At 40.5% G+C, this 25,151-nt stretch overlaps 1 protein-coding gene across 1 annotated transcript in view; it reads left to right on the top strand.

The window, feature by feature from the left end:
* The window catches only part of FSHR (follicle stimulating hormone receptor), a gene marked incomplete at both ends in the record, with an annotated part of 205,070 nt that overhangs the window by 135,488 nt on the left and 44,431 nt on the right, over positions 1–25,151 (top strand). The window contains 2 exons of the mRNA XM_080913893.1: positions 17,355–17,429; positions 19,897–19,971. Coding sequence (XP_080770019.1) covers positions 17,355–17,429; positions 19,897–19,971 — 150 coding nt within the window. The remainder of the gene's footprint in view (positions 1–17,354; positions 17,430–19,896; positions 19,972–25,151) is intronic.

Below are 25,151 nucleotides of genomic sequence, written 5' to 3'. Positions count from 1 at the left end.
ATAAGAAAGTTTTTTTAACCCACATTGCACATAACATTTAGAAAATTAAAAGATCTTATCCCAGGCAACAACACTTAATAAAAAAAAAAAAAAGAAAAAAAAAAAAAAAGAAAAACTTCCAGCCAGATGCCAGCCATTGACTGCCTCAGACCTTGATTTGTATGTGGTATGTGGCAGATATCACATACAAAGGTATCGGGATGGTCACAGACACTATGCAATAGAAGTCAGAGATTTAGCCTTCAGATGGTGGACTTTTCTTAACTCATAAGAATTTGCTGGGGGCAGGGTAAGGAATGCTTTGATATTCTAAGACTTTCCTCCTATGATTTCCATTGATATACTCTCTCATCTGAGAAATGCGTCTTTCAATCAGTCCTGAAGCTGAGAGTAGCCAGGGAAGAAAAAAGAGGAGACAGAGGAAGAAGGGAGGGTCAGATAGGAAGTCATTCACTATTGGTTCCATATTGGAAAAGGATAAATACTTGAGGCCTACAAACTATAGGTCTTGTATCCTCAACACGATGCTTTCTGTCTGCCTCTTTTAGGTTTTCTCCCTGCCCAATACACATGTGCACTTTGACACCTAGCACAATGGCATCACTTTCTCTTTTTCTGCACTTATAAGGACTGAAACTTATTTATATCTAACAGACTATCAACTACAGTAGGCCATAGATGTAACTTAAGATACTCTAGAAAAAGGTCAAAGGTTCCCAGAACGTCTCTCCTACCTGCTCGTCTGTGACTAGTATCTACAGAGTCCCTTTCATTAAACCTCTTCTCCCTGGAAGAACCCCCTACCTCCCCCACTATGGTAGACCTTCCATTGACTGTCAGACATTAACTGTAATTGGTTGAGTATGAATGGGTTTCTATTCTTTGGAACAGAGAGCTGTAGAAGGTAAGAGAACAGGGGAAGGCATTGAGCAGGTTCAGACATTAGGCTGCAAAGTCTACTATGCATTCGACGATGCTCAGAGCCCAACTGTGTCTCACAGCCTCCCGTCCAAGCAAACTTCCTCCTCTCACATAGCTTCTCCCCACATTAGCAGAAAATAACCCTCCTGCACTTTCCTCATTATTAACTACCTTTCTGCTGCCCTCTATCTTCCCTTTCTAATCAATGCCTTTCCATCTTTAGTTTATGAACCATTTGAGGACCAGCCTCCTGTTGGCAGATTATAAACTGTTGCTCCTTCCTGTAAGAGGTATCTTTAGGTGACACAGACAGACAGCAGCAAGGAAATCACATTTCATATCCAACAGTTTCTCATTTCCTTACGTACATTGGCAATACACTTTCAACACTGTGGGGCTTACCCCATCACTGACCTTGTCTAATCACATTGATTGTCAGCTTTTGCAGTCTAATTGGAAAGCACGTTGCTATGGTAATTCCTGTGTTTTATTTCTTACATTTAAAGACACAATGATCCTAAGATGGAGGGAAGGGATTTGTTGTACTTGGCAACAGAGAAAAACACAATTAGATATGCAAATTATAAAACTAACATATTTAAATGGATTCTGAAATCTAAATCTGGATTTGATATAATAAATTAGCCCCACAATTTCAACCAAAAGTACAGTTGTTCTAAGCATATTTTTCCCTTCCCCAAAACACTTACTTTTTTAGGAAAACAAAAAGGGAAAAGGATATCCAGTTATCTTGGTTAGAATAAGGTGCTAAAGTCATGGATTGATTCTGTACAGTCTCCTTATTATATGGTGCAATAATTCTCTTTAGGATGAGAGTGGCATTCATTACTAAAGTGCTTGGGTTCATGCTCAAAGCCCTGGGTTCAATTTATAGCACTGTGTAAACCAGGCATGATATGTAATCCCAGAACTTAGCAGGTAAAGTTGGGAGAACATGAAATGAAAGCTCACACCTAGTTCCATAGCAAGTAGAAGTCAGTTATTTCTGTTTAGAAATAAATAACCAAAAGGAGGCAGAGTGGCCTGGAGAGACCTTACAACTGCTAAGAGCACATGATGCTTTTCAGAGGACAATGGTTCAGCTCCCAACACCCATGTCAGGAAGCTTATAGCTGCATAACTCCAGCTCCAGGATCTGGGGCTCTCCTCTGGCCTGTGTGAGCACCCATCACTCAGACACATACACTCACATAAAAACACACAAAACAAACCCTTTACAGACAGGGGAAAGAACAACCGAACAAAGGAAGGGGGAAAGAAGACAGACTATCCCGTGAACCAGTAGAGTGAGTGGAGCTGAAACCAGACACACAGGACGCCTGGGACCCTGCGGTACAGCTCTGTGCCTGAGAGGAAACCAGCTTGGAGGTACAGGGTTAACTCTTCTTTTTAATTGGCTAGAATAAACATCTAGTCTTCATGTTGTTTGCCAGGCTTCTTAGGTAAATTAACCACAAACCCGTTTTCTCTGTCATTCCTTTAGTCTCCCAACCACCAGGGAATGAAAGGCACTAATCAGACACACTGCAGAAAGCTATCTCTGCCCACAATGCAGTGCAGAAGACACTGCTACTTCCTGTGGGGTTTGAAGCTGCCTAGAGTCAGAAACCACTCTCTGTATACATCTAAAGGAGGACGAAGGAATTTGAGATACCGTAGTTTGGTCAAAACTCCTGAATCATTGTTTCTCCTTGTTCCCTGAGTCTGAGAAGTCTGACCTGGGCGGCCAGGAACAAGAGAAGTGTGAAGAGTGGAACAGTGACACTCAGACCTACAACCACAATGCAGTTGCTGTGACCGACCTAGGAAGCTGAGAGGATGGAATGTCTTAATTGGGTGCCTGGAAATTGAAGAGATATCTCAGAATGAGCCTGAGGTTTCCTTTTAGCTGCACTGCTCAAGAGTAGAGATGAAGTTTAATCTTACTCATGACCGAAGGGCGTCTGAGGACCCTTGTGAAGAGAGCACTGAGACCAAGTGACTATTCTACACTCCTAGTCACAGAATGCCTGCTATACAGCTCACTCTACAAATACAAATACAACAACCCAGGGGATTAGACTCCTACAATTATGACAAAAAATACCAGGGCTGAGGCTGGAGTCGTGACTTAGAATGCTTGCTGCTCTAGCAGAGAATCTGAGTTTACTTCCCAGCACCCATGTCAAGCAGGTCATTAGTCCCCATAACTCCAACTTCAAAGGGCTCTGACACTCTGGGCTCTGCAGGCATCTACACTTACATGCACATATCTTCCACCCTCCCACACACACACATACATACACACACGCAGGCACACAGGCACAAACATGCATATGCCTACATGAGAACCAAACTGACCTTCCATGTTTCTGAAGGGTCAAAAGGAGAGCTTGAACAACAACATTACATAAGCAATCCAAGAGGTCAAGTGAAACTCCTTCCCTGGGACTCATAAAGAAAGCACTTTTATGCCAAGTGTAAGAGTTAATGAGGTTGAAAATTGAGTAATTATGAATTACAGAGTGAAAACAGAGACGAAGAGGAGGGAGGTCAGCTGGGCAAGCAGGGGTTGTTACAGGTATAGCACAGAAGGCCAAAAGTACCACAAGCCTGCAACTTAAGGAAGGGCTTGAGGTGCTTTGGGGTGAGAGCAGGGGGCAGGACTGTTCTTCATAATTATCACATACACACAGACACATACATTCGCACACTTGTTAAGAGAAAATCCAACACTGGCTTCCTGGAGACATCAGTGGAAAACCTGCTGAGCTGACAATAAATACACACTCTTTTTTAAGAGAGTCATGGCTTCTACTCTTGGGTCTCACTAGCCCAGAGCTGCTGCCGAGTCCCTGCTGCTGCCCTGCCATGGCTCCGGCCCAGGACAGCTCTCAAGGGAGCGGTCTTGAGCCCCGGAAAAGGCTCCTTCCTGGAGGCCGTCCTCCCGTCAGCCCATTAGAAATAGAAGTTGGCTGTCATGGAGAACTGCCCACGATGTGGCTGGCTGCCTTTTAATAACAGAAATAATTAAAATCACAAAATTCTGAGGCTAGAAGAGACCCTAGAGATTATTTGAATCAACAGTGTTGTTTTATAAATGAGGAGCAGAGGCCCGGGAAGATAACAGATTTGACTCCAGGAAGGTGGTTAATTAGTTGCAAAGTCAGGAGGAAAACCCAGGTCTCCTGATTCTGTGAAGTAATAAAATGACAGGAAGCAGTGTAACCTCTGCGTACACCATGTGTCTTGTTCAAGTGCTGGCCATGCATTATTCATGTGATCGTCAATAGCCCAGCCTGGCCAATAAAAAGAATTAAAAATACATGCATTTGGAGAGAGAAGACCTTTGCAACATTTTACAGATACAAATGTGACTTCAGACAGATCCAGTGATTTGCCACAGTGGTGAGGACCTTCTTCTCACCCATCTGTTGGAGAGACCTTGCTTCCTGCAGCCTTGCATCTCTAGATTTTGGACAGCTAAGGGACTCAGTTCTCTTAATCTAAACACCCTCCCAGACTGTGCACCACTAAATTTACTAACCTCTGTTCTATAATAGTAGTTTTGCTGACAGTTTTGTTATTGTTGTTTTGCTTTGCTTTTCCATGAAATAACTAAAATTGGAAGAAAAGAATCCAAGAGCTGTGTGATTCAATGAGTATCAACCAGTTCCTGCCTGTGTTCACTATAAGTGGCCAGGGAAAACAGTCACAGCAGTAAATACTGTCACTCAAAGCGAGTGGCTTCTGGATAAATGAGGTCAAACATAACTTTAGTCAAGAGGATTTGGTCATTGTTTTCTTCTAATTAACCAACCAAACAGTATGCTAATGAACCAGCGAGTAAGAATGTATTTAACACCATTGGGTATGTTCATGTTTCACCTGATGGTAAATGTCAAACTCTCCCCCAGCCCTCACAGGAGGAGCATTTTTTGACCAAGCACTAGGCTTCTCCATGGTTACGAGCTTCTTAACTTAGGTTGTGCAGATGACAAAAAGAGGATCCAAATGTCAAGAGCTTCTTTCTTACTTCATGACATAAGAAGCTGCCCTGCATTCAGCTTAGAATTCCAGGGCAATGACAGCCTTGACGTCATTCTGGATTTTTAAGGCTATCCTGTGCACCTCCAGGTGCCAAGGGCAAAGGAGGCACAAGAAGTAGTATCAGTCCCTTATGCTCACAGCTAGGGACTGGGTCCATTTTCTCTCAGAGCAACAAGTTTAAGCAAGATTAGCTAAGAAGTAGATGTGGTGACACATTTCTGTAAACTGAGCTACTCAGCAAGCTGGAACAGTATAAGAAGCCTATCAAGACATCGAGTTCAAAAAACACTGTTTAAAAGGCTGAGTGTATAGCTTAGAGGTATCGTATTCAGTCTCCAATACTGTTGGGAGGTGAGAAAGCAGGGACAGAGGAGGGACAAAGGAAGTCAAGGAGAGGCATATTATGTAGCCAAGCATCAATAGATGAGAGGGAGTGAATAGAAGTTTTAGAAAATAGCTAGAAATATATTCCACACCATATATTATCTCCATACTTCTTACAAAATCTCAAAGTGGCTACACATTTATTCCTATTGAAATATATGTGTCATGAGTGCGAGCTGACTTGTCCCAGGTCACATAGACACCAGGCAGTGAAAAGAAGCAAGAATCTGAATCCAGAACCATCTGGTCTCCCTGTGCATATTGTCACTTATATATGACTCAAACTAGACAAGTGAAAGCCACCAAAGCCACATAGTAAGATTGCTTATGTTGAACATTTAGTACAGTGTTTACTATGCAGCACATGTCTAATAAAGGTTAATTATTATCATCAGCACCACTGCTCTGGAGCCTGGGGTATACAGTTCAAGCTTAGAAGTATTGAACCTGAAGACAGCTTACTGCAACCCTGTGTGTTTGGCGGTTCCTATCTCCCATTCCCACCAGCAACATTGCCCTCTAATAAAGCTAAGGAGTCGTGTTAGCACCAAGTGTCTAATCAATGTCCCTTTCTGTTTCGCTCTGCACAGAGTCACCTCATTTACTGCCTTGATTCCTCATCACTAAGGACACAATGAATTCCTGTTTAAACCATTTCTGACAGTCACACACAGTAATACAATAATCGTCCACCCTTGCTAGCTTCCCAAAGTAATCTGGTTCTACCTAGAGAAAGCCTCGCTCCTACTTTAAGGTAATTTCTTTTCCCCAAACAGCAGTCACACCCACGGCTTTGAGAAACAGACATCATCTACATTCTCCTTTGAGGTGGACATCAGCTCAATGTACCAGGGTCCATTCCACTCTTCTCCACTCTTACTGTTGTTCGGAGGATATTCAACCAAAAGACACACAAATACTCTTAGGGCCAAATAATCTGTACTGCCAGCCTAGGACTGCACGGGGAATTTATCCAAATCATGCAGCCTGAGCCGCATCATTCTTTGTCATTTATGAAAAAAAACACATCCACTAATCTTCAGTTAGTAAAAAGAGTTAGCAAGAATTCAAAATATAGAAGACAGAATCAAAGTGCATACATTTAGGGCCCTCCCTGGTCTCCAGAACTATGGACTATGTCTTTGATGGATTAGGTCATTGGTCCAGTTTTGGCAGGTATTGAGGCCTATGTGCTAAGTTCTAGGGAAGGTCTAGGGTCAGAATGGTGCCTCTTGTATGACTTCATTCATGCTACCATCTGAATGCCAGTTACACTGTCATAACCATTTTATACCTAACCCTTTGTCTACTCCAACTCCTTAAGTCAATCAAATGGGCGCACTATATTGGTTTGAAAACAGTTGACCGTGATTACAATAAAATCACTCATGATTTAGCACAGACTGATAAGAACTGGCTGAAAAAAGCAGCAAAAAGCCGTAATGAAGGAAATAAAAATTTAAAAATGAGGGTGGGGTCAAGAAATAGTGAAAAAGCAATGGGAAGGACTATGGGTCTTATTGAATATTAAGTGACTAAGAGGTCATTAGTTACCCTAGGACTAAGGCTTGGATTGGTCCAATGAACCAATAGTGATGATAGTAGTGATAGTAGGTGGGGCTGTTATCTTGGGGTTGGAATTGAGGCAGAAAGACAATGAAGATTATGGGAAATCATCCTGCACCAGAATAGTTATTCAAACAAGCAGTTCAGGCATGGGGTCAAGGTAGTCCAAGATGAAAGAGTATCCCAATGACATGTGATCCATCAGCAAAGAGGTTGTACCTAAAGGAGTGTGAGAAGGAGCCAGTAAAGAGGATTTTCATAGGAAAAGATAGAGAAACCTCAAGTCACAGTACAAGAAATGCTACAATTTAGAGAAAATATGGTGGGAAATACACACTTGAGAAAACACTTGTTACCAAAAGCTGTGCTGGGTACTTGGCATGCCTCCCTCTCTTTCCCTACTGCATTCTACTAACTTGAAACTCTATTCTATTTTTTTTTTTAATACAGGGACTTTTATCCAATTAAATTGGAGATTCTTGGAATATTAGGGCTCTTCTTTTTATTGTTTCATATGTTTTATACTTGCATAAAATGTACTAAAAAAGCACTGTATGAGTTGCTGCTTGGAACTTTGATTTATCTATAAGGGGAAAATTTGCCGGTGAACTTGTATACTGACTTGTCAGAACTCAGGAGCCTCGCACCAGGAAGGGAGGGATGATTATATAGTTGTTTTATAGGCCTGTAGCTCACTCCCCAAATCTGTTCTGTTACAGATTAAAATAACAATAACAGTATTTTCTGAAGTCAAACATTTTTAGGCACTGGAAATGTGCCCCTCAACACAATGCTATCTGAGGCTTCGGAAAGGATAGATAGATTCATACTCCGTGTTGACACATTAAGTTAACTGGTCAGTAAAAAGGAAATCAGGTGACATCACTTTGTTTTTCTGTGAAAGAGGACACCTACCTTCTGAAGAGCTTCAAACACAGAAAAAAACACCTGTAACATAGTAAGCTCAGTATATATTACCTGCTATGATCATCATTTTTCAACCCATTCTTCTGCTGTTGGGAAGAAGGGTGAAGAATATACCAATACATGCATGAAAATGTTCAGGATGAGATCCCAGTGGGTACAATTAGGCTAAGCCACTGAGAGAAATTATAGCACTGTGTCCTTTTGGGGTGTCTTAAGAGCAATCTGGGCAAAAACTGGTTATTCCCATGATATAGAAATAATTCTGGGAAGGAAGGACTCTTGTAGGCATACTAGGAAGCAAAGGGACTTGCCTGCTGTCATCTGAGGGGTCAGAGGAGCCTTTGTCTCTAACTCATTCTAAAAGTCACCTGCTGCACTTAAACTGACCCTCTATCTAAAGAAACAGCATACTTCTTTGGTTATAGCTCCAGAAGGTTGGCTATCCATGCCTAGGTACCTTCTTGTCCTACCTAATATTCTGTGTGTGGCCAATGAAACAAGTGACCACTCTTACTGTAGGAGTCAGAATGGAGCTGAGGTTTAGATTAATACAGTAGCCTAGTTGAAGACTGCAGATGACCTATAGAAGGGAGTAGAAAATTTCTGGAGTTCTCTGTGTATGGCCTCAGAAAGTATTCCTAGACCACTTGCCAGCAACTCTTCCCCAGTTCTGTATTTACCTAGGCCAGCATCTCCTGAACTCATCAGCCTAGATAAATTCAATCTTAATTAGCAGAAGGAGAGGAGGCATATGGTCCAACAGGCATAGGGATATTTGAATTTGCTATCAAGCAAGTATTTTCTGTCACACAGATCACTGAGGCCCTTAGGAATCCCTGGAGGTGACTGTTATTAACACAGAGACTGTCAGTAGCATTCCACTGGTAACTTATTAATCAAATGGAGTGGGTTCAAATTCTGCTCTCATGTTAAAGCCTCTGAATCAACCTTTAGAGATTTTAGATGTGGTATGAGTGTGCAGAACTTTACAGACTTCTCTGGATGGAACTTTCATGAGAGTTTTCACTGACATGTCCTAATTTTATGCTACAGAGCACATTTTCTGAACTGGGAAAGTAGACTAAATGAAAATACAGGAAATGGTAGGATGTATATACTACATATACACTATCATGATGATAATGTAGCTATATATTTGCACTAATATATTCACATATATTACATTGCAATTACAGGAGACATTGGATAAGAATATTCATTTATAATAATACCACTTACATAATTTTATATTATATGCATATTGTATAACACCTACTCTTAGTATGTGTAATATATATGTGGGTATTTATAATACATGGTTTTATGTCATGTATCTTGTCATTGTGAAGCATGCAAAATGTGTTGTGTTTAAACATGTGTTTTCTTTCTAAACTACAGAAATATGCTTTGTAACTAAATATATATATATATATATTACATATCTGTGTATTTACTCTATTCTTATATATGGGGTATGTTGCATGTTAGTATGTCTAACTATATACACAATTATATTTAAATGCAATCTACCAACCTATCTAGCAACCTAGATGAGGTTTAGCATACAAGCTAACTGGACTCTAGAAACCTGCTAAGTCCCAGAACCCATATTACTTATTTCTAGATTTTTTTTATCACCAATATCACCACCAAAAACACATGCTCCTTGGTCAATATTTGCAGTAGAATTAGTTCTTCACATTTTAACCATTCCTCTCTGAGATTCTGCTGAACAAGATGCTTCCTCCATGTGTTAATATGCAATTTGATTTGGAAAGATTGTTGGCCATGTATGTTCAAGACCACAGCTTTATTGTTCAAAAGTGAACTGAAAAGTCTTTCCCACTCAGAGCTAATCCACTCATTTAGCAGAGCTGACTGGGAGCAGGAACCCTAAGACAAGGATAATGAAACTATAGAATTATCCTCTAGAATTGATCTGAGGAGATCCATAAACTTATTTAAACTATGTAATTCATCTCTAGAATGCAGATCCAATGTGATAGGAGAAGTTCACTGATAGAGAACCTATGATCCCCTAGGTTATGCGAAGAGCAGAAAATTAAGTTTATTCTGATGGGAGTAAAGAAATGAAATTTTATGTGATTTTCAAATATTTTATGTGATTGGCTGCCCTAAAATAGCCATCAAAAAAAGCAAACTACATAAATCAGAGAAAAATCCTCTTGGGAGTGGTAGAGGAACGAATATGAAGAATTCCTACTACAGAATATCTCCTATGTTTAAAAAAAGAAAATGTCGCTTGCATGTGTCTTAGTCCATTTAGTTTTGCTGTAACAGAACACCTGGCATAAATAGAAATAAAAGTTTTTGTATCACAATTCTGATGACTAGACAGTTAACCCACTAGGGTACCACCATCTTGCTGACTCAACACATGCAAGGGGCAGAAATAAAACCCAGCATATGCAGAAGGCACATACCTACCAGTAAGATACTGGGGAGCAATGGGGCTGTACTGTAACAGCCCACTCAGGAGGATGTTAATCTACCCTTAAAACACCTAATGCGCTCCTTGAAGCATGCACTAAATCCTTCATACAGGCAATTAGAACCCAGTTCATCACCTCCCATTAAATCCCACTCTTACCAGTTACATTGGCTCTAACCATGAGCATAATGGAAATCAAATTTCCAGTAATTGAACCTTTGGACACTTGAACCAGTCTAAGACTTAGCTCTGAGCCTCTCAGATTCTAACAGCTGGCAAAAACCAGAGATCTTTTAAAACTCAGGTTGCAACTTGATATACCATGTTTAGTTGATATCCCTGGGAGGCCTGCCCTTGTCTGATTGGAAAGGGGAGTAAGTAGATCTGGGGAACAGTAGGTGTTGTGTTTATAGGAAGATAAAGAAAAGATGTGTCTTGGGTTTCAGTATCAATTGTGTGTTTATAAAAAGATAAAGAAAAGATATGCCCAGGTTTCAATACCAATGTTAGGACAAAGATAAAGAGAGTATGGGGGATATGTTCTATGAAAGAGTGGTGAGGTATGGGGGCAAAGGGGTACCTCTGGCTGCCCCATGTTCGGGCATCTCTTTCACCTGAGGGGCCAGCCACGAGACTGTATAGTATAGGATAGAGTTTATACAGAGCATGGGGAGGGGAGTTAATAGGGAAGTAGAGGCAGAGAAAGAGAAGAGGAAAGAGGAGTAGAGGCTGGGAGAAGAGAATGGGGAGAGGAGGGACAAGGTTGGTAAAGGAGAGAAAGAAAGCAAGAGAGAGAGTAAGAGAGTGAGGAGGGGGCAAGCAGCCCCTTTTATAGTGCCAAGTAACTGAGGCAGAGCATACCTGGCTATTGCCAGGTAACTGGGGTAGAGTTTACAAAATCCTAACAGTAGGGATGTGATAAATGGGAGAAGAATTAAAAAGAAGAAGAAGAAGAAAAACACAGGTTGCCAATAGAAAGGCCTGAATAGAGAGCCTCGTGCTCTACACTTCTGAAGCTTGGATGGTGATGCTGGTGTCCAGACTGCAATGTTCTTTCAAAGCAAGACTGGCAACATCCTACCAGGCTTTCCCTCTGACATTCACACACATGAGGGGATGGAAAGCACAATAGACTAACCCAATTGTAACAGCTCAAGGGGTAATGAAAGGTCTGTATTACCCACCCCTTCACGTTCATAACTATTTCAGCTTGCCTAGTGCTAACTTTCTCTTCAAACTTTCTACAGTTGGGACAATTCCCACACTACTGTTGTGCCACTGCTTTTTTATTATCATTATTTAATTTTCTGATCTCCCAGTCTGATCTCCCTGAGCTTCTAGAAACTGTCTTATTCATCTGTCTTTATATTACAGCCTCTAGCGGTGATTCAGTATATGTCCATCACTCTGTAAATGAAGAAATAGAAGACTGAAGTGTTTCATCTTACGTGTACATCTAGGAAGATCTAGTCAAGGTTTTCCTTTGTATCTTTGTTGGTTGGCACCTTGACCAAAGGTAGCAAGTGACTGTCTCATCTGTGGTCTAAGCCTTTGTCCGGGTTTGTTGTTTGTTTGTTTGTTTGTTTGTTAGTTTGGGGGGGTTGGTGGCCGTGTTTTTCTAACCTAAAACATACAAGAAGTACATGCTTGTGTTTGTTTTGTTGCTCTAAAGCATCAGAACACCTTTTTCTTTACTTCCCATTGCCATACATGCCATGTTTATACAATGAAGTCCTTGAATTGACCGAACAGCCGTAGCTGGGAAAGACAGTCTGATGACCATCAAGATTAGAAATCGTTTGACTGGGAATTAAGGCAGGTGACATTGAAGGTTTTGTCTGTGTAGAAAACCCATGATGTATATGGAAAGGGGAACTATGCCTGCGGGTGGTATGGCTGTGGGAGGGGCAGGACAAGTGCAGGAGAGGAGATTTCAGAATCCACTGCAATCCTCAGATGTGTGTTGCTCTGCTCAAGAGAGTGGTCTTCATGTTCAGTACTTCTGAAGGAAAAGGAGGTTTCAATGTTCTTAGAATAAACTTTTCAAAAAAGACTTATTCCATTTTTATTTCTATCCCTCTTAACTTCATGTGTGCCTGTGTGGCTGTACTGTAAGAGCATAGGATTACAAGTATCTGCAGAGGCGAGAACACAGCGGTGAACTCCCGAGACCTGGAGTCCAGAATGGGTGCTGGGAACCAAACTCCAGTCCTCTGTAAGAGCAAAGTGCTCTTAGCCACTTCGTCATTTTCCAGCTTCCTACTGAAGAGAATGCAAGGGAATGACTGAATGATTAAATGTAGTTAGAGATACAGCATTAACGTTTAACCTATTGTAGAGGGATAGTGATATATTTATAGCAATGTGTATTCAGTCTTACCTGACCTTAGATTGAGCCTGCATAGTACTTTTTTTGGTGCAGCAGAACTTCATTGAGGGTATTCAAGAGAGTAGGGAGGGTTCCCTAGGCCCCTATTATTATGGGGGTCTGGGATGGAAATTGTAAGGGAGATGCTCAGTGTTGGGGGCCGAGTTGGGATGGGACTCCTCAGCAACTGAGGGCCTCTTTCTTTCTCTCGGTGTTCTTGCTGGCAGGTGGGCGGTCCAGGGTTTCTTACTCCTTAGAGGTCATGTAGGTCATGAGGTCCATCACCCTGTTGCTGTAGCTGTATTCGGTGTCATACCAGAAAATGAGCTTCACAAAGTTGTCATGGAGAGCAATGCCAGCTCCAGCATCAAAGGTGGAAGAGTGGGAGTTGCTGTTGAAGTCACAGGAGACAACCTGGTCCTCAGTGTAGCCCAAGATGCCCTTTAGTGGGCCCTCAGCTGCCTGCTTCACCCCCTTCTTGATGTCTTCATACTTGGCATGCTTCTCCAGGCAGAATGTCAGATCCACAACAGATATATTGTGGGTAGGAACACAGAAGGCCATGCCAGTGAGTTTCCCATTTAGCTCTGGGATGACTTTGCCCACAGTCTTGGCAGCACCAGTGAATACAGGGAAAATGTTCTGGGCTACCCCGATGTGATCATGCCATAGCTTTCTAGAGGGGCTATCCACAGTCTTTTGAGTGACAGTGATGGCATGAACTGTGGTCATGAGCCCTTCCACGATGCCAAAGTTGTCATGTCACCATAGCCAGGGGGGTCTAAGCAGTTGGTGGTGCAGGATGCATTGCTGACAATCTTGAGTGAGTTGCCATATTTCTCATGGTTCACACCCATCACAAACAACGGGCACATCCACCAAAGGGGTAAAGATGATGACTCTTTTGGCCCCATCTGTCAAGTGGGCCCCAGCCTTCTCCATGGTGATCCAGATGCCAGTAGACTCCACAACATACTCAGCACCAGCATCACCCCATTTGATGTTAGCGGGATCCCGCTCCTGGAAGATGGTGAAGGGCTTCCCATTGATGACAAACTTCCCATTCTCAGCCTTGACTGTGCCATTGAATGTGCTATGGGTAGAGTCATACTGGAACATGTAGACCATGTAGTTGAGGTCAATGAAGGGGTCGTTGATGGTGACAATATCAATTTTGCCAAATCCTGAGCAGAAGGCAGCCCTGGTGACCAGGCGCCCAATACGGCCAAATCTGTTCACATCGACCTTCACCATCTTGTCTAAGGGACGAGGCTGGCACTGCATGAGAAGATGGGCTGTCTGTAGAACAGGGAGGAGCAAAGAACTTGGTTAGTACTTTAATATTACAATGTCACAAACACTCCCACCATTACAGCTTATAGAAATCTAGCAAAAGCTAACGCTATTCATTTTGAGTTGAGTAACCACAGGTTTAAAGAAAAACCAAATGCCAACCTATGATTAAGGGCTAAAAGCCTCACCAATGCTATAGCTATATGAATGGAAAGAAAGAAGATAATATAAAATCAAATGCTCAGTGCTATGGTTTAGATTTAGTTCAACTATTTCAAGGTACATGTGCTGGAGATTTAGTTCCTGTGATACTCATGGTAAGAGATGATGTAACTAGAGAAAAGCAGGTCTTAGTAGGATATTATTAAGCTTCCTTGCCTCTAAAACCTAACCTTCGGGGCTGTTGGAAGTGGCCCGTTGCCATAATATGAAAAGTATTTAGCAAACTTTCTCATCTACCTCCTCATTTTACAGTGGGACTCCAGGGGCCAGAGTGTTCCACGGCCTAAAGAGGCAGAAGAAAATGGGCAAGACCTGCTGACACTAGAGATGGTTCTACATACGGACCCAAAATGACAAAGTGGACAGAACCTCTGAATGTCTCATAAACAGTAAAGAAACAATAAATGATCACAGAAATAATGACGGGGGGGGAGTTAAACTGGAAATAAACCTAAGATTTTCTTAACTCTCTACTACTGAACCCTGTCCTCTTTGCCCAATCCCATCTGGCCAGAGACACGCCCACCAGTCCCAATACTCTCTGCTCTCTGAAGGTGACACTAAGATATAAGAATTACTTGCTGAAAACAATTAAGTCAGGAGTGTTTCTTAGCCAATTTTTGCTAATAATTTTCAGTGTATTTTTTAAATGACATCCAAATATCCAGATATGTGTTTGGTTAAGTAGACATAGTCTGAAATTAGACAGAATATCAGCATGAGCATAATATTTACCTGGTAGTAAACCAGAAAATGTTGCCAAAGGCCAGGATCTTGTGAACCTCACTTAGATTTAAACTCTCCTCCTTATCTGCTCCTTCCCTTCCTGCAACTCTTTCCCTCAATCCTTTACAAGTTCAAATGTGTGCCTTCTGGGCTGGTGTTAAGTAAGAGCTTTCACTTACAAACCATCATTCACCAACTTGTGAAAAATGATGCTGGCACACCAGGTCCACCATTTTTGAAGTCTCCATCCCTCTCTGAGACAGCTACTTCACTACCCTGTCTCTATGTCTGCTCCAGTCTCTATGCTACATGTTTTCTGCAGCCATTTTAGAACTCTTCATCTCAGTTCCAGGCCAGGCCAGCAGACAGCGTTTCTACCTCAGCCTATTTGAACACATGCTGTCTGTGAGGTTTCCTGTGACAGGCAACTGAAGTGTTAAAACTGCAAAAGTCTTCCCAGGTGGCCTAATATGATGAGCCTACTCCATCTGTGAGACCACCCTGTATCCTCACAGGCTCTGGTTTCTTAGTAGCAGATTTCATTATCCACATCCTTCTGATTTATCCAAAAGTAAGAAAAGCTAGGGTCTGAATCATAGGGTGTTTTATGCCAAGCCATCATAAGTACCAAAACAAGCTTTACTGCAAACATGTGTGAGGGATAGGTTTTTAATATGTGTTCATTTTTAAAATAATTAATTACAAACATAAAACCAGATCCATGCCATCCAATATAACAACCAATTCAAAAGCATCAACCTCCTGAATGGAAAACCAAAACCTTAATAAGTTCTAGAGTAAAATATAGTTAAAACATATCAAAATATAGAATTCCAATAGCGCAAGACTCCCCTTAAAGAATTACCTTAAAATTAGTAAGTTTTTTCACAACAAAAGAAACAATAGCCATAGTGAAAAGTTACTGTAGACTGGAAGAAAATTTTTGCTACCAGTTTATCTGATATGATTTTAATACGTAGAACCCAAGAAGAATTAAAAAGAAAAACAAATTAAAAAGAAACAACAAAAAGAAACCTCCAGGTAATTAACAATCAACCAGATAGTCCTCAAAGAAAAAAAAGTACAAATGAATAGTAAATATTTTTAAAAATCTTAAACCATCATGGAAGTTTGATATTCCATCTTATACTAGTCAGAATCATTACCTTCAAAGAACAATTTACAAATTTTGACAAGGATGTGGAAGACAAGAAAACCTTATACATCATTAGGGATCAAACAAGCAGGTGCCACTGTATGGAAATCAGTATTCAAGTTCCTCAAAATAATTAAAATTAGAACCACACTAAAAATTAGAAATACAGTGTGATCCAATGATACCACTCACTTCTGGAGTATACCTGTGGGATCGGAAGTCAACACTCAATGGAGATAAATATTTGCCCACATTTATTGACACAGTATTACATCAGCCAAGGTCAAGAACAATCTGAGAGTTCAACAGTAGACAGACAGATAAAGAAAATGTAATACATATGCTCAATGGAATTTTACTCAGTTGCAATGAAAAGTGAAATTATAGAATTCACCAGAAAATGAAGGGAACTGAAGATCATTATGTTTAGTGAAATAAGCCAGACTCAGAAAATAAAGTATCATATTCTTTCTCTTATGTATAGTATGTAGATTAAATTTGTGTGGGTACATGCCTGTGTGTGTGTGTGTGTGTGTGTGTGTGTGTTGAACATGAAAGAATCTGTTAAAAATGCATCAAAATGACATTTTGAAATACAACAATTTTATTGTAACAAAAATAGTTCTAAAATAATTTTAAGAAAGCAATCAAGAATGATTAGGGTGGATCCCTAGAGAGGGAAGGTGGAGCAAGAATGAACATTTACACTCTTAAACACCAAAGGTAGTTTATCAAAGAACCTGGTTCTAAAGTCAAGAGCATATTCAATGATCCACAGACCACGGGCCAAATTCAGCCCTATTTTCAAATAAAATTTGTCAAACAGTCCAATACCTATGGTTTTCTTGGAACTTCACTGTTTGTAGTAGTTTCAAAACAGATCAATAAATAATCCACAAAGGCAATAAATAGCTAATAATTCAAAAAGCCAATAAATAGTTACTACCTAGATCAGAGAAAGTTGTGTGACCCCTGACCTAAGAAACTTAGTTTGGTTTTATTCGGTGTATTACTCTAAATACCTTTAATTAAGACTCCCTCTAGCTTTGGTTTCTACAGCTGAAGAACATCTAATTTCTAAATGAACCACTACCCCAGATTTATTATCTCACTGTTCCATAGACATTAGTATCAGGTGTATTATTTTAGACTTATTGCAACAGCTGACCTGAGGAAATGAAAGCAATTTGTGTCTTATGCATCCTCCTTAGCACAAAGTTCTAACAGATTCCTTGTAAAGTTTATGGGGGAAAACTAAACTAACCTGCCTTATCTTTCTTTTGCTGCAGAGAGATTTCTCAGAATGATGTCTTGGAGACAATAGAGGAAGATGTGTTCTCCAACCTACCCAAGTTGCATGAAATGTAAGCACCATGGCTCTGTGTGTGTGTGTGTGTGTGTGTGTGTGTGTGTGTGTGTGTGTGTGTAAAAGAGGATTGTAAATATTAGAAAACCCCTTAAAGTTTGTTTCCATTCTTGGGATGTTCTGACTCTGTTCTGTTCTCATACCCATAGACCATCATGAAATATCAGTGTCAGCCTAAAAGGGACTGTCATTTGTCTCTGACTAAAGATCCAGGTACCCGCCTCAAAAGTAGTTTGATGATGTTTGCTGAATCTCTCAGTTGGTTTTTTTCTTGTTTTATGTCATGGGATCTAGAACCCTTGTCCTGTGACTGTGGGAATATTCCTCCATCCTGTCATCTCAGTTGATGTTACACCACAAAGGCCAAAATAAGTTTCACTCAATGGGGTGGATTCTGGATACACTTATTTTGAGAACTGCCTCTTCATATACACAACATGAAGATTCAATTAAAACTTTTGACCAGCTAAGACTTCATATTCTCATCTGCAAAACTAAAGTTAAATCCACACTCATAGAGTTTCTATAATGAATAAAAGACAAAATAAACATCAGTTAAATTTAGTATCAACCAGCCCTTGGTTGCTTTACTAGTATAGTAAACTTTTTCTTATGGGTATTCTAGTTGTATATGTGCACAATACATAGATCTAATTCTGTTTCACACCTGTCTCTAATTACCAGAAGACAATTTAAAGACTAATAAGATGTCAAGGCCATAGCAACTTTAAAGACTGTTCAAAAAAGTTTTTGAAGTGTAGTCTAGTACGAAGGACTCATATGATAAAATGTGGATGTTGAATAAAGAAGAAAGAAAGGAAAATTGTGGTAAAAAAAAATATTAGGAAACACTGGGAAAATAACAGGAAATAATCTTGTCCTTTACCATAAGAAAATGCAGAAGATATTTTATGCTAAGGTACATTGGAGTCTCTAAGAAAACTGTTATACAGTTGTGTGTGTGTGCGTGTGTATGTGTGTGTGTGTGAGAGAGAGAGAGAGAAAGAGAGAGAGAGAGAGAGACAGAGAGAGAGACAGAGACAGAGACAGAGAAAGGCAAAGAGACAGAGAGACAGATACAGACTGACAGAGATTAAGGAGTAATTTATAGACGACATCCTGCTGATTTCTGTCTTCTCATTCTGCTTCCTACCCCATACTTCCTCGTGTTCACTAATATCTTGTTCCTATATTCTCTCTCAACCTGCCTTCATCTTGTCCTAGTTATGAAAAGAGACATGATGGGGCTGCAAAGTCTACAAAGCATATCCAAGAAATGAACCACAGTGTAACACAACCCTTGATCCTGTTCAGTGGGCAGTAAAACTCGTGAGACAGTTCTTTCATCTCCTCCTTGCATGGGGAGGTATTCATTCCCATGCAACACTGTCTGTGTTTAAATGATTAATTGCCTGGTACTTGGCTCTTTTTTGCTACAGGTTACTGCAACATAAAAGCTAATGAAACAGGGAGGAAGTAATTAACAAGAGTATCTCTCCAAATGTACATTGATCCAGCAAGATGAGGAGAAAGATAGGTTCTCTGCAGGAATCCAAGTGTGAACAGGCTCACTTCCAGACTATTGAACAGGACATAACACAGACCAAAAGTACTTGGTAGAAGTGCCCACTCCCCCATTGCTGGGAGAAGCCACCTTGATCAACAAAATTAAGTTAACAGGGCTTTCTGCCAGATGCTGTCTGTAGGTATTTGGTGCTTTAAGTCAAACACGGGAGTCAATTGCTTTTCTCCCGACAACCAGATATTTTTTCCTTTGCCAGTTACTTTCCATTTCTCTACTCTCCTTTGCTGTGTCACCTATATCCCTTCCCTTTCCCTCTCATCTTCTTTTTACCCTTCGTCACTGGTCTGAACATTCTTTTTTATCTGCATACTGTTCCCTAGTTCAGTTCCCCATGTTAGGGTCACTTCCCCCTTCTTACTTCACCCTGTTTCTTGGACATTGTTACTAGTAAAATCCTCAGATCTCCCCATGCTTAAAAATAAACTAGAGGACAGGAACCAAGTGCTAAGCATTAAATTGACATGGTTGGTGCTCAGTATGCACAGATTTCTATAATAAATGGCTGAAATGATGCATGGTTAGATGGAAGGGTGCTTGGATAGATGTATGGATGGATGTATAGATGGATGGATGGATGGATGGATGGATGGATGGATGGATGGATGGATGGATGATGGATGGATGGATGGATGGATGGATGGATGGATGATGGATGGATGGATGGATGGATGGATGGATAGATGGATGGATGGATGATGGATGGATGGGAGGGTGGATGAATACAGGGATAGATGTATATATGGATGAATGGATGAAAGGATGCCTAGGTAGATGGATGAACAACTTGATTAATCATTTTCTGATATATTACACATAATATGAAAAATAAATGACACTCCTTGCCATTCAAATAACTTACACACACCTTTCTCCTTTACAGTAGGATTGAAAAGGCCAACAATCTGCTGTACATCAACCCAGAGGCCTTCCAGAATCTTCCCAGTCTCCGATATCTGTAAGAGCTCATACGTAACAATACTCCTTCTGTTACTAAATTGTGCATTCTTATTTTAGTAAAATCCCCAGTTGCTACCTTGAGGAATAATTGCTTTTTCATTGAGGATGGGCAAGGGAGACCAAAGTAAAGGTGGGAAGACAGTTGGATGTGAGTTTAGGTTTGTCTAATAAGCAAAGTCCACTAATGTAACAGCATTTTGTTTTTATTTTCAAGTGAAGGATGTCTTTCACATTTACAGGACTGTCATGCAGACCATTTACAGAACTTGGTCATAGTTTAGGGCTAAAGAGATGCAATAAACTTTCAGTTATCTTTTATCTTGCAACCTTGACTTCAAAGATACTGCTTGTCTCGCTTGTTTTGCATATAAGTAGTTTTCTCAGATAGAATGCAGTGCTTTGTTTTGTACATTTTTGTCAATAACTGTCATGGCATTTTATCAGCAGAGAGATTTCTGGTGTCTGAACTCCATCTTATAGCCTGTCCCCATTAGCAAAAACAGTTACCTACGCTTACTTTACTGACTTACTTTAGCTGAGGGTTTTACAGATATTTGAATGTTCTAATGAGATCTTACAAAGTATCACAAAAGAATCTAGACCCTGAAGTTAAACTTTCTGACCCCACCCACTAGTTTTTTGTTAGAGGCAAGGACTTAACATTCTTGTTTCTATATTAAAAGAGTGGAAATGATAATTCATATAGGTTGTTATGCTGCCTAGAGGCTTAAAGCAATAACCATCTATCACTTTTTACCTGTCTCAGTTGCTCATCCAAATAGATCTGTTGACCATGACTTGGTTTGCCTGACATCAGCTAAACATACTAATACATTTCTAGCAAGTCAGCAAGTCAGCGAGTCATCTGGGGCAGGGCATTCTCAATGGTCCCAGTTGGAATGACACAGCTCTCCTCCCAGTAATGATCATCTCCACCATTGCTAGAGTAAGCTTATATGCACTGAGATCCCAGAGTTCCAAGAGAGACATTTGAAGTACAGGCTTCTTCAGCATATACCCAGCATCTCATCTGGTACATTTCATTAGATACAGAAATTCACAGAACAAGTCTGAATTCAATAGGTAGAAAAATGTGTGTCAGCTCTTGACATTAGAAGCTGTAGTCTGGAAAGGAAAATGGGCCCGAGCAAAGATACTTTTGGATTCAATCCAAGTACAGAAGTTGTCACTTTACCCTTTGTCATGAGGCAAGGACCCCAGTGTCAAAATCTGCTTTTATAAAACCATCTGGTGACTGGCTGAAGAGAAACAGTTCTCACAGAGTAGCCCTGAATTCTTTCTACTGGGAGCTTTTAAAGGCAAAAACCATATCCTTGTTGCCTGTTTCAGAGGAAAGGAGAGGAAGCAAAAAGCTTAGCAGAAACAGAAAGCAGCAGTTACCTGGGTCAGTTTAACCTCAAGTTCCTAGCACAGTGCTGGGACATTTTCTGAATTTTCCAGCAAAGGAGTATAAGAAAGTTGGGGGTCAGCTCTTAAATGGCCGCAGCAGGAACAAAATGGAAGAGCCTTTGCCCTGTCACACCTATCACTATAAATATTCAGTGAAGATTAGCTGCTAATAACATCATTTTGTGGCCCTGCATTTTGGTCTGCAGTAACTAAAGTTACTGAGTATGATTAAGAGGATACTGACCCACTGTGGTCCTCAGCACTCTGAGTGGGAACTAAGAAATAAGACTCAGCAAATGAGAACCCATTTAACCTTCTATGCCTTGTCCCTGAACGGAATCCCAGAAAGGATGCAGAGGAGAGACAAGGTTGTTTTTTTCTGAAGCCATGTTATAGGAAGGCCAACTTCATGGGCACATACCATATGCAGTTACATAGTTGGTTGCTTTTGCTCCTGCCTCCTTCTTTTAAAAGATATCTGAGTAGAACATGGGCTATAGACCCTTCTGTAGTGGAACAAAGGAATTCTGGGAGGTCAAAAGGAGTTCCTGAGATAGATCCAGTGGCAAGCTACCCCTAGTCCAAGCTCTAATCTGCAGAGGACAGACTCATGAGGAAAATGTGTTATGTACACATTTGATAGCCTGTTCAAAAAGAGCGTAACATAGCAGATGAATGAGGACTGAGAGGAACCATTTCAAACTCTGAAAACAAGCATCCAGAATTTGACTTTGGGGCTGGGGATATAGTTCAGTTGTAGAGTGCATGCCTATCATGATTAAGGTCCTAGATCAAACATAAGTACCACAAAAATCAAACTAGAACTGGACAGATATTGGCCCAAAAGTCATGGCTATCACCATTCATTTTTCATTGTGGGGACCCTCAACAAAGGAGGAACATGGAGGATGTGGATATGAAATTCACTGTACAACAAGAGGAAACGATAGGGGACAATCAGTAGAATAGAAAAAAAGCAAAGCTTAATCTTTGACCTCAGAGGAGAGAAAACCTGTGTCATTTGTCATCAAAGCTGAGTCTCTTCTTTGTGACCTTTGTCACTGTGATGCAATCAGTCCCTCTTGTGTTGTTATCAGGGGAAGACTAGTTTCATAGATACACAACCTGGAAATTTGCTCAAATCCCTATAGCCAAATGGGTTCTATATTGATCCTGTCTGTTTCCTGTGGTTATTGTCAGATAGCTAACAGTAGCTGCTTCCAGCCATGTTGTTGTTTAGGGAGATTATTTCTCAGTATATTTTAACCTGCTTTCTGGGAAACAAGACATCTAGTAAGAAATTTGGAGAGATTGCATTATTATCAAGAGGTCCCCTCCCCCCCAAAAAAACACACAGCAAAATATTATTGTTTTGATTAGTTCACACAGCTACAACAATAGTACAAGCTTGATAGCTTAAATCATAAGTCAGTATTTCTTAATTGTCTAGAGGCTAGAAGTCTAACACCAGGTGCTCAGTGGTCAGTTCTTTGAGAGGCTCCTCTTTCTGGGTATGTTCTTTCTATTGTGCCTTCACATGACCTTTTGGAAGTATTATATGTAAAGTGAGATGAGAAAATATCCCATTTCTATACATGATTTTATGACATTACAATGTGCTGTAGGGTTTCAACATAAATTTAAGGAAAACACCCAGTGCATAGTAATGATATAATTCTATACCATATAGAATCTTCTTATATATGGAGTCCTGTGGCTCCACCCCCCATAAAAATTTGAAATAGGAACTGTATATCTCAAGGCCTTTGGTTCAGAGCAAAACTAACCCTTCCCCAGACATGCACACCGCATCAGCATGCAGTTCACAACTGACACCCCCTGGAGGTTTAGACAACTCTGTCTTCAAGGACACTTCAACCAGAAACACACCTCACCATGTCTCAGATTGCTGCTCTTTTGAAATGTTTTCCAGGCCACTAAGACAGATCACACAAATTTGTAGTGGGATCTCTCATCTGAAAGGTTCTTTCAGGGAAACAAATGTCCACTTAAGCTTCCATACTAAAATACACAAGATAAAGCTGTTTAAACAAAAGTTTATTTCAATTAGGAAGGCTAGGAAGTCCACAATGAAGACAATGGAAGATTATAGCACTCTCCCAGTCTCATCCTGGCTTGTGGATGGCCTTTTCCTTCTCACCCTCACATGGCAGAGAGGGTGTGCATGCATTCAAAACCAGCAAGAATGGGTAAGAGTCAGCCTCTGATGTTGCTTCTTATAAAGGCTAACCCAGTAGTGTGGGGGTCCCAGTCTTATTGCCTCACCAAAACTGAATTATCTCCTACATACTTCTATCCACATATAGTCACGAGGACGATCAGGACTTGAAGTGATGAGCAGAGGAGGGACAGAGGTTAGTCCCTAGCACACCTCCTCCCATGCTTATCCCTGTCACAGCAGCAGCCATCAATATGCCTTGTGACCCAGCAGCCAAGTCCCGGCAGAGACAAGAATTTCACATGTTCTTTGGGATGATGAAAACTTGCTTCAAGACAAAGGAAAAGCACAGAATGAATGAGGACTCGGTGATGCTTAGGGTAGAGCTGCTGTTGGTTTGTTTCTAACAGTGTTGTCGTTTTGGGCTTTTGCTTTCCTAAGTCAGGATAAATATTTAGCATCCACTCAGCCAAAAGCAGAAAATTACCAGGGGGCGGAGATGAGACACCATTTGACTAGAGCATCCTAATTGCTGCGCACACACTTAGACATATTGTTTTGAAGCATTCCACGTTGATTCCATTCCACGCTGTTTATTTAATAGCACAGAATTCATGACAACTAGAAATCAGCACTCTTCATCAGTGCCTTCATGCTTCACAGATGAACCTGAAGGAGAAAGAGCTTGTAAATAAGAAAAAGCTCTTTAAACAGAGTCAATATTTTATTTGCAGGCAGTATTTGATTTTTACTGCTTTTCCTTCCTGGAGCTGACCTTTTATGTATGAAAGATTATCTATTGATCTGTAAATAAGGTTTCTACAATATTCTCTTCTATTTGCATCTTGTCAATGTAATTCCCAGGCAGCTGAATGGTGGTCTTTGCTACTCAGTAAACTATAATTCCATTTAGTAAGCATGTCACACTGCTTTGTGCCCTGCCCCAAGCCTTTGCTGAGAACCATCTTCAATTCAGATGTAAACCATCAGACCCCTTCTTCTAAAATACCTTATGGTGGCTTCCAGATTATTGGCTTTCTACAGCTGATAACCCTTCCAGGAGATTTCTCACAGCCCCTCCCCTCTGCAGCAGAGGCTGTTTTATCACCTGTCCTGTTTATAGGGCTTTTCTACCAGGGATGGGCATTGTTCCTGTAAAATGGATCACTCTGATTCTCATGGTCCACAGCCATGAGATCCTGTCTGTGGTGGCTGGAGAAAAAGTCACAAAAATTAAGTTTTAGAAACTGTGGATATCATTCATGGGTCCTCTACATTGGTTCATCATTTTGATCATAAATTATCCAGTCAATAAGAGCTCATTCAATAATTCATTAAAAAATGAACAGGGGCATACTATATACAAAGTTTTCTTATACATACCATATATGACAAGTCAAATGAAGCCTCTGCCTTCATGTAGTTCACATTCTCATTGGAAGGATAAATAATGTTGAACTATATCAGGCAATGATGGTGCTGTCAAATACATATTCCAGAGAATATATATGATATCTATATACATATATCAAAGAAATTAATATTGGGGGAAGGTTGACTGAGAAAACATAGAGTAGACAGTTCTATGT

The sequence above is a fragment of the Micromys minutus genome (assembly GCF_963924665.1).
Source record: "Micromys minutus genome assembly, chromosome: 3".
Taxonomy (NCBI): domain Eukaryota; kingdom Metazoa; phylum Chordata; class Mammalia; order Rodentia; family Muridae; genus Micromys; species Micromys minutus.
The sequence above is the reverse complement of the archived record's forward strand: the minus strand, read 5'-3'. Positions and strand labels throughout refer to the sequence as shown.